Raw genomic sequence first — 14,453 nt, 5'->3', positions numbered from 1 at the left:
GCTGCGGACTGAGGAATTGAGCAAACACAGACAGATAGGAAGTCAATACCCACAGTTTGAGAAGCTGCAGGCTTAATCCTGAGCACCAGGGCCTGTGTCTTCTACAGAGGAAATTCATGCATTTGTATTTGTGTGTGTGTGAATGTAAATATAAGTGACTAGTTATCCCTACTATAGCTACAGTGTAGTGTAGTGCTGAATATGACACGTTTGGCTGGTCTAATGGTAATAAAACTACAGATAGAATAATAGACTGGTCTAATGGTAATAAGACTACAGATAGAATAATAGACTGGTCTAATCCCCTCTTCTAACTGTCTCTGGTTGGGGCCTCCTGTCTCTGAATAGAGCCGTCTCATCTTAGAAGCACGCCACGCACCACGGATCCTCTCTGCATCATCTGAAAGCAAATATATAATATATCTATTGTGTGCTTCTGTGTGCGTTTCTTCAGAGGAATCAGGGTCAGCTTGATGTTGGCAAAGTCTGAGGTGTGTGTGTGTGTGTGTGTGTGCGTGCGTCTGATGCAGGGATGGAACATTCCCATGACAATGTAGGGCAGCCGCAGGCACACACACACACACGCACGCACACACACACATACCCTCCATACACCAGGGCTTATTTATATACACCTAGCAGCATGCAGCAACAGCAGAAAGGGCACACCCATAGTTTGTAAGCACACACACACACACACACACACACACACACACACACACACACACACACACACTAGCACGTACATTTACTGTATACGTGCAGCCTTGATGCAGGTATTACCTTAAAGCATTGTTTCAACAACGCATGCACAGAAAGAGAGTTCTGTCATGCTATGTGTGTGTGTGCTACTGTATAATTGATCCTAGCTGGACAGACCAGAGCCAATACAGCCACATCAAGGCACAGGAGAGGTATTTAGAGTGTTTAGTACAGCAGAAAGTTGTTATTAAAAGCCCCCACTATTAAAAGCCCCCAGTGTTAAAACATCACTGCACACAGAACAGTACATGGTAGAAACACGCACTGTAAGAACTGATCCAGTCGGATTATCTCATGTACAACATCAAACCATTTCACACCCAAACAAGAGCAAGTGCAACATGCCAGAAATCTGGAGGATGAGGATGAAGGCTTGATATACAACACGACAGCTCAAACAAACAAACAAACAAACATAAACAAAAACAAGTGAATTGTATAACTTCCACAATCAACAGAAAGTTTGCTCACAGAGACACACAGTGGACACGACACCCCTGGCATGCACATGCCTGTTAGCATGTTGAGGGACAGCGGTGGTAAACGACAACAAAAACGATAACAACATGCTCCTGTTTGCATTCCAATGCCATTTTCCAAGCTCATGTTCAGTGTGGGCTTTAAGACAGTCTCGTTAGTGTTGACGTCGTTAGAGTCGACTGCGGGGTCCTGCCAGTTCCGCGTTGGAGAATGAAACACCCATGTGACACCACTGGCCTCCTGATTCAGAGATGGGGGGGGGGGGGGTCTACCCTGGGCCTCAGCTTGGTTTTAAAAATATTTTATGATTTCGAATTTTATTCAGTTTTTTTTTTTCTTCAATATAAGTTAACAACAGACATACTGAAATAGCACTATACAAAAAGAAGACACAGAGGAGAGGGAAAAAAAATCCATCGGCCCGGGGGTCAGCTGCGTCGGCTCACCTCATGAGTTTCTTGGGCTCGGAGGGCGGGGTTGGCGGGGGCAGAGGCTTGCTCGTGTTGAGCTCTAGGTGGTGTAAGGGGGAGTTGGGGATGGGCTCTAGGCGGTTGGGCTGGGCCGGCTGCTGCTGCTGCCCGCCGCTCTGGCCGCTCCCCGTACCGGCGCCGGTCAGCTCCGCCGCGCGCAGCAGGTTGGGAGAACTGCTGAACCGGGTGGCCGATTTCTCATTCTTTCTCTTTTGGGAAGAAAAAAAAGAAGAAAAAAAAGAGAACAAAAGAAAATGGGATTGATGGGGGGGGGAGAGCTAGCCGGAAAAGTATGCGGCTTGTCTTTGTCGTGAAACCGAGAAGGGTTTAAGTGCGTAGGCGGCGGCTGGAGGCACGGCGGCCGCTCTCGGACCTGAAGGAAGCTACAGTGAGGAAGGAAGGAAGCAGCAGAGGAAGAATCTGGAGAAATCTCACGCTAGCACAGAATGGCTTGGAACGCAAAAGGAGAACTAGGAGGACATGGAGATAACACACACACACACACATACACACACACAACATACAGTACATGGGGGGTACATGTAACACTTAACCAAAATATTGGAAGTTATAGAATCTGAGATGGAGTCAAAACTTCTGTATTGACCATGCAGGGCAGGGTTCCATTCCACCGAGACAGTCAGCGGTCTTGATATTGGAATGCGACCGGCTACCCTCCAGGTAGACATGATGGGATGGGATGGAGAGGCATTCAACATTCTCCCTTCAGTCATTTTCCAATGTGAAGAACATGGTGCTGTTGATATATAAGTAGCTGTGTGCAGATCCAACCTGTCTTTAGGCCAGGTGCAGGATAAAAAAAATACCAATCTAACAGGAAAAGGATATTCCGCACACTGGATTATAGCTCCCAAGAATTTATTTATTTATTTATGTATTTATTCGATGAGCGTGAGCAACGTTTCGACCACACAGGGTTTTCTTCAGGCGAAAAAAGTACTGGGAGCTATAATCCAGTGTGTGTGGATATCCCTTTCCTCTCAGCTGCTGATGAAGACCCTGCAGGTGTGGGTTGTTGGTTAGCCGGGTAGCGCCACGGTGCCTTGGGGAGCCGGGGTCTCCTGAAGGACCGAGCATAGCAGATCTGAGCCCTGGTCCGTTCGCTGGACACGCAGGAACCAGGAAGAAACGAGCACGAACGCGCTGAAGGCCACAGGTGTTTTATATATCAAAGTCACGGTAACACTTTAATATCATATCGACGTTAAAACCTAACGACGCCGATTTGCGCGGTGCATGTTGCGGTTCGCCCCGTGTTTCGTCCGTGAATTTGGCGCCGTACGACCACGGTTCGCCTGCAGCCAGCGCCGGGGGAAGAAGGACGTTTCATCTACAGCTGTTGGGCTGAAACCAGAGCCCACCCTGCTGGCGCCAGGAGGTACTGCAGGGCTGAACAGAGGGGGCGTGTCAGGCTCACCTTGATGAGGGGGTTGATGACACCGACGTTGGGACTGGCGTTGAACACCTTGTTGAAGTTGGTCTCTCTGTTCACCAGCTCCAGCTGGTAAAATTTCTTGTCATCCTGGCAGGATCGAGGGTCATGTAGTATTACATTGGTCATTTAATATTTAAAAAATGACAGAGATGCATGTCTGTCTGTGTGTGACCACTCACCACTAGTTTCTTGACCAGAGTCTCTCGCTCTGTGACCATCTCCCTGAGATCAGCGATGACCTGAAGGTCCTCTGGTCGGCTCTCTCTGTTCCTGAATTTGTCCTCGGTTGCCTCCAGCCTGGGGAGTGCACGCACGCACGCACACGCACACACACGCACACGCGCGCACGCGCACACACGCACACACACACACACACACACACACACACACACACACGATCAGGGCTCTGGCAGGGTTCCATGGAGAACCGGGCAGCAGAATGGAAATGAAACCTCAGCGGCGACAAAGTGTCAGCTATTGATCTGTTTGTGTTTGCAGGATGATGAAAGCGTGTTGGAACAGATGGGATCTATGCCGACGTGGAGACAGCGAGAGGAGAAAGAGAGAGGAAAACGAAAAGGTCATAGCCTCCATTTCTGCCGCCTCTCAGCATCTCAGACTGCCTAATAGCGTTGTGGTACAGTATTACTATTATGGGAAGATACAGTCACTGCATGACGTTACATTCAAACAGTTCGGTCTATACATATTTCATTACTGTACATGCCTGGGGCTGGATGCACCGCGCCTTAGTGCAAACTAACCCTAGTTAGAGAGGAAGGATTTTCTATGTCAAGATTTACTCACTACTAAATTCAAATGGGTTGAGCCACTTACACTAGTTATTACGTAGAGCTTAGTAACTACTAAATATTTATACATAGCCTGCCGGGGTCACCCTACAGGATTTTTGGGCCGATTTATCCCCAATGCACCTCTCCCGACAATCGGAGGAGATATCTGATCTGGGACCTTGGTCTGTACCTTGGTCGAGCAGGTTATCTTGTAATGTGAGGGGTTTACAGATCCGATCTTAAACCTCCCGATCGGCTCGCAGACTTATCGGAGCCGTCCCGATAATATCAATGTTCGATATTTAGGATTTAAAATCCGGATGATGGGAGTGAGACGGTGAGACCCCAATAGCTACTCCTGAAGGAAGAAAGGATGCCAGGATGTTTATATATATCATTCTCATCCATAGTCACAGCTGCTCAGTACTGCTCTCCCTCACAGCAACATACTTCTGTATTCTAGAATCTTCTTCCAGTATAAAACCTGGGACTGATCAGGAGGCTCAGAGTTTGTGGTCTCATCATAACCTTTCTGGCTCTGAAAGCACACCCGGGTCAAATACCAATAGCAAATACTGTTAAATGCTTGGGGTACAAGTGGTTGCAGCACGGTTATCTAGTGGTTGCAGCAGGGTTGTCTAGTGGTTGCAGCAGGGTTATCTAGTGGTTGCAGCAGGGTTGTCTAATAGTTGCAGCAGGGTTATCTAGTGGTTGCAATACGGTTGTCTAGTGCAGTAGTTGCAGCAGGGTTATCTAGTGGTTGCAGCAGGGTTGTCTAGTGGTTGCAGCAGGGTTATCTAGTGGTTGCAGCAGGGTTGTCTAGTGGTTGCAGCAGGGTTGTCTAGTAGTTGCAGCAGGGTTGTTTAGTGGTTGCAGCAGGGTTGTCTAGTGGTTGCAGCAGGGTTGTCTAGTAGTTGCAGCAGGGTTGTCTATTGGTTGCAGCAGGGTTGTCTAGTGGTTGCAGCAGGGTTGTCTAGTGCAGTAGTTGCAGCAGGGTTGTCTAGTGGTCGCAGCAGGGTTATCTAGTGGTTGAAGCATGGTTGTCTAGTGGTTGCAGCAGGGTTGTCTAGTGGTTGCAGCAGGGTTATCTAGTGGTTGCAGCAGGGGGGTTATCTAGTGGTTGCAGCAGGGTTGTCTAGTTGTTGCAGCAGGGTTGTCTAGTTGTTGCAGCAGGGTTATCTAGTGGTTGCAGCAGGGTTGTCTAGTTGTTGCAGCAGGGTTGTCTAGTGGTTGCAGCAAGGTTGTCTAGTTGTTGCAGCAGGGTCATCTAGTCTACATCCAGGACACGTGCGCATCATTCCTTTCACAGTTGTAAAAGTCAATCATTATGGAAAAACAAAGTAGATGTTTGTTGTCAGCGGTTGGCCTGCAGGGGCGGAGAAGTTGTCCTGCTGTGTTTTTAATCACTGTGGTCGACTGAACAAGCCTGGCTTCGCTAGACCCAATTTGCAAAAATGCGAAGGTTCTGGAGGTTCAGTTCATTTTCAATTTCCAAGGGGCTTCAATGGATGTACATCAAAATTCCTCTTGCATTCTTGCAAATTGGGTCTGGCGAGGCGAGTCTAGTGATGAAGCGCTCTACAGGACTTTTCTGCCAGAGAAAAAGAAACGCTATGTGGACAGATACCCAACCTCTGGGACTCTGGCTGGCTTTGGTGGCGGGCCATAAGGAATCCTGCCTAGTAACTGTCCTGTGCCTGGACTGACATTTTTCCTTTATGAAATGTTCAGGCATGGCGACTCCCATTGTTGGTATAGCGGAAACACTGTCCCCAAAAAGCAAACAACAGCCAATCACACAGCAGACAGGCTAACCGGGACCCAAAGCGCCGGCTAATAATAGACAGGGAGAAAGGAGGGGGTCGGATAAAATATTCATATGGCCTAAACAGCGAGAAATCTGCAGTCTCTCACAGGGTTGGCTCTGGGGAACCAGGTTGCCATAGTGATTAATTGGGGGAGGGATTTGCTTAACGAGGGAGCGGTAACTGGGATACCTCAGGAGAAAACCTTGCTGTTGAAATGAAGATGAGATACTAAGTCATAATTAAGAGATACCAAGTCATAATTACAACTTAAAATAAAATAAAATCCCTTTTTTTTGTTGCCGCTGTTGTTGTGGCAGAAACAGACTTCCATAATGAGACTGTGTGGTCTGGAGACAACAACAGCAGACAAGCTCGGGAGCCCGGTGTTCACTTCTAGAGCTCGACTGAGGCTGTCAGAGAGGAGAGAGGGAGCAGAGGGAGCTTCTCAGATCAGTTGGTTCTGACAGTAGCTGGGGAGGCTTCTCTCTCTCTCGGAATTCAAGCTAAAACCAAATGAGGTCACCCCTGACAGCACACACTCCCTTTCCTTACTGAGGCTTGTTACCCCCCCCTCTTCCACTCCCCCCCACTACACATGTTAAGAAATGCTTTCTGAACTCTGTAGCAGACGGATCATTTCGAAATAATGATGAACACAAATCGTGTAACAACCCCGGAAGCGGGGCTTTCACGTCATTTTGAGGCCCATATTACGCATGTGACAAGGACATCTTTTTATCACCCGAGAAACATTGCTAATGTGAAACCTTCTCTCTCCCAGGCTGGTATTGAAAGACTAATGCATGCTTTTATCAGTGACAGGTTGGATTACTGTAACGCTCTCCTATCCGGTCTACCAAAGAAAGCTATTAGTCAACTTCAAATGATATAAAATGCTGCAGCATGACTCCTCACTAAGACCAGAAGGAGGGCACACATCACACCAGTCTTACAATCACTACACTGGTTACCGGTCAGTTTTAGCAATAGATTTTAAGATCCTTTTATTAGTTTACAGAGCGCTCCATAGTCATGCCCCTGAATACTGTACATGCCAGGCATGCTTCTACGGTATACACCAAGCAGGTCCCTGAAATCCTCTGGCACTGATCTTTTAATGGTTCTTAGAGCAAGGACCAAGAGGCATGGGGAGGCAGCCTTCGGTTTTTACGCCCCCAGCATGTAGTTTTACCTGTTTTAATTAAATATTGTAATTTTTTAATTCTCATTTTTAATTATTTTACTGTTTTATTTTACTTATTTTCTATTCTCTCTTACCATATATGATCCATCCTGTTTTTCTTATACTATCTACTAATAAACAATGTTTTTATTTATTATGTTAAGCACTGTGTGCTACTGAACATTTGCTTGTATGAACATGCTATATAAATAAAATTGACTTTGACACTATGTGAGAGCAGCTCCATAGGTATGCTAGCTTTGGCAGGGACAGCGGCCTCTTGTCTGCTAGGCCTTTATATAACCATACTGAGGTGTGTGTGCGTGTGTGTGTGTGTGTGTGTGTGTGAGCCAGGACCTGGAACACATCCCCTTGCACTTCTAAGCCCCCCTACAGAAAGCCCATCTGCAGTAAGAACATACCTATAGTCCCTACCACCTGCTCTCTCTCACACACACACACACACGCACGCACACACACGCACACACACGCACGCACACACACACACACACACACACACACACACACTTGGGGTGTACTTGATTTAGCTTAGCCGGTGGAATGTACACAATGAATCAGTCCAATAAGTGCCAGCTGTGAGCCAAATCATACAGTGCCTCAATACTTTATGTCCTTAACCGATGTAATTGACGCTGTCAGGTCTGACACAGAGCTGCATGGGTGGGGCCAGCCTCCCAGCAGAGAAGGGAACATATGGTAGACTGCCAACGTCTGTCACACTCAGCAAAGCCTCTATTGCACAGCGTCAGCATCTGCCGAGTTACATCTGTGTCACTGCTCACTCTCCAAACTCTGCGCGACAGCGTGGGTCTGCCACGCGCGTCCTACCGACAGACGGTGGCCGTCTCTGACCGACTGTGTTACTTTGTTTGTGTCTGTTTCGTTGGTTTCATTAAACAGTTCACAAATCATTGAAGTATTATTTAAATCAGGGTTGTCCAGTGGTTGTAGCGTGGTTGTCTTGAGGATAGACGGTAGAGGAAGCTTGTGTGTGTGTGTGTGTGTGTGTGTGTGTGTGGGCACGCGCGTGTACGTACAGTATCTGCAGGGCTGAGATCTTATCCTTGAGCAGCTCCTGGGCCTTGTTGAAGTCGCACAGCATGTTCTGGGTGTCCCGGCTGTGGAGCACATTCAGCTCAACCAACTCCCTCTCCTGCTTCCTGGTTAAGTCCTGTTCATGGGCCCTGGAGAGAGAGACCAGAGAGGAGAGAGGCCAAAGCATTTAAATAATCTTTAACCTTCCCTAACCCCCCCAAGCACCTTATAATCCCTTGTGGGCTTCTTCCCTCTCCTGCACCATAACCATTTTATTTGACTGCAAATCGTTCTCTTTGTTGCTGTCTACATCTGCAGTTTTAAGTGACTCAGCCGGGTGTTGGCTATTAGACAGACAGACAGACAGACAGACAGACAGACAGACAGACAGACAGACAGACAGACAGACAGACAGGCAGACAGGCAGACAGACAGACAGACAGACAGACAGACAGACAGACAGACAGACAGACAGACAGACAGACAGACAGGCAGGCAGACAGACACTTTAATGATCCCCCTAGGGAGACACTAGATACAGAGTAGTAAGCATAAAAAACAGGAAGATCAGGGACTATATACATCCGTATGTAAAGCACGTGTACAGTATAGAACAGAATAAAAATATGTACATACATACATCCAGTCTGTATAAATAGATTATGTCTTGGAGTACTCATATACATACATGCATGCATCCAGGCTGTATAGATAGATCTAGTAATTCACATACACACATACTATACATAGATGCACACCTCCACGACACTGGGAACGCTCCTGCACTGTTACAGAGTCTGATGGCCGCTGGCACAAAGGAAGGTCTGAACCTGGGTGGGATGAGCCTGTGGCTGAAAGAGCTCCCCATCTGCTACAGCTCACAGCAGAGCCGTTATTAGACTGGAGTCTGGAGTTGGAAGCAGCATAAATAAATAAAAAATGACACTTCCTTCTCATCTCCGAGCCGGCATTAAAATTTAATCCATGATTCTTTCGGGCTTTTTCCCCACCGTCGCTCTGTGCTCGTCTTCACCGAGAAAGACATGTATATTTGATACGGTGTGAGTGTCAGTCTATGGGGGACAGGGACGGGGGATCACTTCCTGTGTTGACATCTTTATTGGGATGCTGACTTCCGCAACATTACAGTTTGGCCCCCCTGAGTCGGCATTGTTTGTAGTCCGGACTGGCTGGCTGACTGGCTGGCTGATTGACAGGTTGGCTGGATGGATGGCTGATTGACTGGCTGGCTGACCAACCGACTGGCAGGCTGGGGAGTGGGTGAGTGTTGGGGGGGGGGGGAGGGCAGAGTAATACTGGAATACGTCCGATCCCGGAGGCACTCGCATCTCCACTCGTTTATTTATATATTATATCTTATTTTTATATCAGGCTCCTGGAGTCAGCCAGAGTGTTACATAATTGGATATGAAACGTGCTCTGAAAAAGGCATGAAATCCAACGGACGAATACAAATGAGTCAACATACGCACGCACGCACGCACGGACACACACACACACACACACACACACAAAGCCTGCTGATGTGCAGTCAGTCTTCAGAATAAGTCTTCCTTCTACCATCTCACCCCCGACAAACCTTCAACTTAAGCCATCCGACTCCAACCACATTATCAACTATTAACAACACATCATTAATACATGATTAACCAGAGCCTGGAGGGAAAACGTGATGGACTATACAGTATTTGGACCTTTCCCTACATAACCGTAATCGTTTTGAGTCTCTTATCATGACAAGGGGCTCACGGCACACAGAGATGAGGTCACTCACCACACGGGGCAATATGACAACAGTAAATAGAGTTGCTGTGTCACAGTAAAGTAGAGTTGTGTCCACATCCAACCTGTCTTTAGGCCAGGGGCAAGATATAAAATAGCAATCTAAGAGGAAAATGATATTCCGCACACTGGATTATAGCTCGCAATATTCAATGAGCATGAGCAACGTTCCGACCTCAAGGGGTCTTCTTCAAAGAAAGAAGAAATGAATCATTCATTTTGCCTGAGGAAGACCCAGTGTGATAGAAATGTTGCTCATGTATAGAGAGACTAGTTGATGAGTCAAGCATATTATTAGCTAGCTACCACTGGAAAAGTATGACCTATGGTGCTTTTTCAAACGCCTTCAGGTAACGACCAAGCTCCCAATTAGCTACCAATTAACCCCCCAATTAAAAGGTCTTGAGCCTCCGGTACCTGATCTGCTGGTTGGCCTCGCTGCGGATCTTCAGCACCTCTTTGCCCTTCTGCTCCAGCTCCTTGGTCAGGGTGCTGATGTTCTCGTTCAGGGTGTGGATCTCGTGGTCCAGATCGGCGATGTGTTGCTTCCTCCAGACCACCTCCTCCTGCAGGCCCGAGATGCGCACCAGCAGCTCCCGCTCCTACACACACACACAAGCGCACACACACGCACGCAGGCACGCACACACACACATGAAAGTACACACACGCACTTGACACAACTTGACTTTCTCTTTGACTCTCTCTCTCTCAGATCTACAGTTACCTCCCACTGAACAGTTGTTGAGGCTGTTAATGCTGATATTCAGAACTCCTGAACTCCCGTTCCTATAAATATACTTTCAATAGCGACATGAGGAAGCGCTGACTGGGGTGTTTGTATTTGCTGACATCCAGTACAACAACAACAACAGGAAGTCTCTAAATGGTGCTGCATGGTGTTAACCAGACCTGACCTCTTAGAACTGTACGGTCTTCTCTGTGTTAACCAGACCTGACCTCTTAGAACTGTACGGTCTTCTCTGTGTTAACCAGACCTGACCTCTTAGAACTGTACCGTCTTCTCTGTGTTAACCAGACCTGACCTCTTAGAACTGTACGGTCTTCTCTGTGTTAACCAGACCTGACCTCTTAGAACTGTACGGTCTTCTCTGTGTTAACCAGACCTGACCTCTTAGAACTGTACCGTCTTCTCTGTGTTAATTAATTAGACCGGAGGTCTGAGAGCTCAGCTGTGTTACCCAGTGGAGCTCTGAGAGCTGTAATAAAACTGGATTTGTATAGTTTACATAGTGCAGTAGATTTATAGTGTTCTACTGCACTAGTCTTCTCCGTATTAACCAGACCTGTCTGTAAACCAGAGCCGTTTGGTCTGAAATGTTTGAGACAAAACTTAATCTGATGTCCATTCTACAACCAAGAAGGCCCAGTAGTAACGCCTCCTTCCTGGTACTGATTCGGTTCTACGCTCAAGGTCTGGTTCCATCCTGGTTCTACGCTTGTTTTATCTCTCACCAGCCTGGTTCTAAGTTGGTTATGAACCGGTTCTGGTTCCAGCCTGGTTCTAAGTGGGTTCTGGTTCCAGCCTGGTTCTAAGTCGGTCCAGGAGCGGTTCTTACCTGCGTGTGGCTCTGCTCCAGCGCGTTCTCCAGCTCCATCTTGGCAGCAGCCATCTCCTGCTGGTGCGTCTGACGCAGGTGCTCGATGGCCGAGGCGTGGAGGTGGTTCAACTCTGACCTCAGGGAGGCTGTGGGGAGGAGAGAGAGAGAAAGAGAGAGAGATATGGGGGGAGGCAAAGACAGCAACATTTAGTCAAAAAGAGAGAGAGAGAGAGAGAGAGAGAGAGAGAGAGAGAGAGAGTTCCACAGGGAGCTCCATTAACCTTGGGCCTGTAGAGGCCATTCAGGTTAATTACACCAAATTCATCACAGCAGATGTACTGCTTGAGAGGGAAGCTTCTAGCGCTAACAGACCGAGCACAGCACAGCTAGAGTTCTGGTTAGGGCACAGTCCTGTGGTAGAGTTGTGGTTAGGACACAGCCCTGTGGTAGAGTTGTGGTTAGGACACAGCCCTGTGGTAGAGTTGTGGTTAGGGCACAGCCCTGTGGTAGAGTTGTGGTTAGGACACAGTCCTGTGGTAGAGTTGTGGTTAGGACACAGCGCTGTGGTAGAGTTGTGGTTAGGACACAGCTCTGTGGTTGAGTTGTGGTTAGGACACAGCCCTGTGGTAGAGTTGTGGTTAGGGCACAGCCCTGTGGTAGAGTTGTGGTTAGGACACAGCCCTGTGGTAGAGTTGTGGTTAGGACACAGCTCTGTGGTAGAGTTGTGGTTAGGACACAGCCCTGTGGTAGAGTTGTGGTTAGGGCACAGCCCTGCGGTTGAGTTGTGGTTAGGGCACAGCCCTGTGGTTGGGTTAGAGAAGGTCTTACCCAGCATGGCCTTGCCCTCGTCCTCCAGTTCGAAGCGGAGGGTCTGCAGCTCCTGCTCCGACTGCTGCTTCAGGGTCTCCATGCTCTGTCTGTGGGCCTCCCTCAGAGACTGCAGCTCCATGTGGTGCTGCTGCCGCAGGCGCTCCTCCAGCTCCTACACACACACACACACACACACACACACACACACACACACACACACCAGGAACCCAGACAGACATGACTTTATATGTTCCAGGCTAGCGTGTGTGTGTGTGTGTGTGTGTGTGTGTGTGTGTGTGTGTCTGTGTGTTAGACGTGTGGCATGTTAACAATGAATCGACTATCAATTAATTGCTAATAAGACTTTAATCAATAAGATCCCAAATTAATCAATTAACTGAACAATCTGCGAGAGCACCAAATTTAGCTTTAAGAAAAAAAGGCTGCGCACACAACTCACTCCGACCACGTAAATATGCTTATATTATTGAATAAAAATATGTAGGTCTATCTATGTATATGAGCCTATGAGTTGACTGTTCCATGCTAGGCCTACTAGCAGACTAGACAACAGTGCCTGAGCGTTCTGTGTGTTATACAGGTGTGCACGTATGTGTGTATACATGTGTATTACTATATGTATGTATGTATGCATGTATGTACTGTACTGTATGTATGCATGTATGTATGTATGTATGTACAGTATGTATGTATGTATGTATGCATGTATGTATGTTTGTACAGTATGTATGTATGTATGTATGTATGTATGTATGTATGCATGTATGTACGTATGTATGTTTGTACAGTATGTATGTATGTATGTATGTATGCATGTATGTATGTATGTTTGTACAGTATGTATGTATGTATGTATGTATGCATGTATGTATGTTTGTACAGTATGTATGTATGTATGTATGTATGTATACTCCTTGACCCATATACTTGTATAGTTATATATAGAGGTGCATCTCAAGAAAATTAGAATATTGTGGAAAGTTCATTATTTTCCGTAATTTAATTCAAAACTATAATATATGAAACGTTCATATATTATAGATTCATTACACATGTAGTGAAATATTTCAAGGCTGATTGCCTCCATGCCACGCTCCACGTTGAGGCAGTAATTTGTGCAAAAGGAGCCCCGACCAAGTATTGAGTGTATAAATGAACATACTGAGCATACTGGACAATCATAAAGATTAAAACCAAAAAGGCTTGAAATATTTCACTTTGTGTAATGGATCTAGAATACATGAACGTTTCACTGTTTGAATTGAAATACAGAAAATAAAGGACTTTTCCACAATATTCAAATTTTCTGAGATGCACCTGTATTTATACAGACTGATTGTATGCAGGTACATATTATATATCTTACAGATGTTACAGAGTTCCAAGAAACGATACCTCAACAGATACAAAAACCCCTTCATTCCATTATCAGTGAGTCTCTTAAACGCAGACCATAAGCAGTGTTGATTGTATTATGTATGAATGTATGAATGCACTTTAAACTTTGTTTGCACATGTTGGCACATGTTTATGCACTAATGTTTGTTTTGTCCTTGTTATGGCACCTTTGCACTGTATGTAGCAGCCTGTAAGTCCAAGACAAATTTCCCTCTGGACAAATAAATTAATCTTGAATCTTGTACATATATATTGTGTACTCCTAGACTTATATACTTTCATAGTTATATTAATACAGACATGATTGTATGCTGGTACATATATATCTTATTCTATTCTATACTGTACAGTTACTGTACATATGGATGTACTGTATATCGCCCCTGATATCCCTTTTTTATGCTGCTACCCCCCCTTATCTAGTGTCTCTTTCTTTTTTGTTACTCTGCATCTCGTGTTACTCTACTTTCTAACCTTTCTGTACTTTTCAACTGCTGAAACGCCAACTTTCCCCCTGCAGGGATCAATAGTCTTATCTAATCTTTATTACCCTGCCTTTCTCATTTCAAGAGGGATTATGGCAAAGCTGCTAGCTCAAAGGTTTTGCTTATGCCAAATGAGAGCACCATTTTACCCCTGATACAGTATGCTATAAGAATGTCTGTTTATAATAGACATTATATACATTGCTAATTTTTTTTCTTTTCTGGAAAGACTAGTGAACTGAAAAATGTCCGGTCTTCCTCTGTGGGTGCTACGCATGCACGGGCCGAACTGCCGAAAACAAACGTCGAGGAGTTTTTGTGTGTGTGTACAGTAGGCCGAGAGACTTCATTTTCTTTATTTTCCT

General features: G+C 46.2%; 1 protein-coding gene across 1 annotated transcript in view; it reads right to left on the bottom strand.

Moving 5' to 3' along the window:
- fam184ab (family with sequence similarity 184 member Ab) overlaps positions 1-14,453 on the bottom strand; it is a gene marked incomplete at both ends in the record, with an annotated part of 42,466 nt that overhangs the window by 1,468 nt on the left and 26,545 nt on the right. Inside the window, 7 exons of the mRNA XM_084453400.1 lie at positions 1,689-1,927; positions 3,151-3,255; positions 3,348-3,465; positions 8,012-8,158; positions 10,230-10,414; positions 11,393-11,520; positions 12,203-12,356. Of these exons, the coding sequence (XP_084309526.1) occupies positions 1,689-1,927; positions 3,151-3,255; positions 3,348-3,465; positions 8,012-8,158; positions 10,230-10,414; positions 11,393-11,520; positions 12,203-12,356 (1,076 nt within the window). The remainder of the gene's footprint in view (positions 1-1,688; positions 1,928-3,150; positions 3,256-3,347; positions 3,466-8,011; positions 8,159-10,229; positions 10,415-11,392; positions 11,521-12,202; positions 12,357-14,453) is intronic.

Source organism: Borostomias antarcticus (assembly GCF_949987555.1).
Source record: "Borostomias antarcticus genome assembly, chromosome: 19".
Taxonomy (NCBI): domain Eukaryota; kingdom Metazoa; phylum Chordata; class Actinopteri; order Stomiiformes; family Stomiidae; genus Borostomias; species Borostomias antarcticus.
Note: the sequence above shows the minus strand (reverse complement) of the source record. Positions and strands in the feature narration are given on the sequence as shown.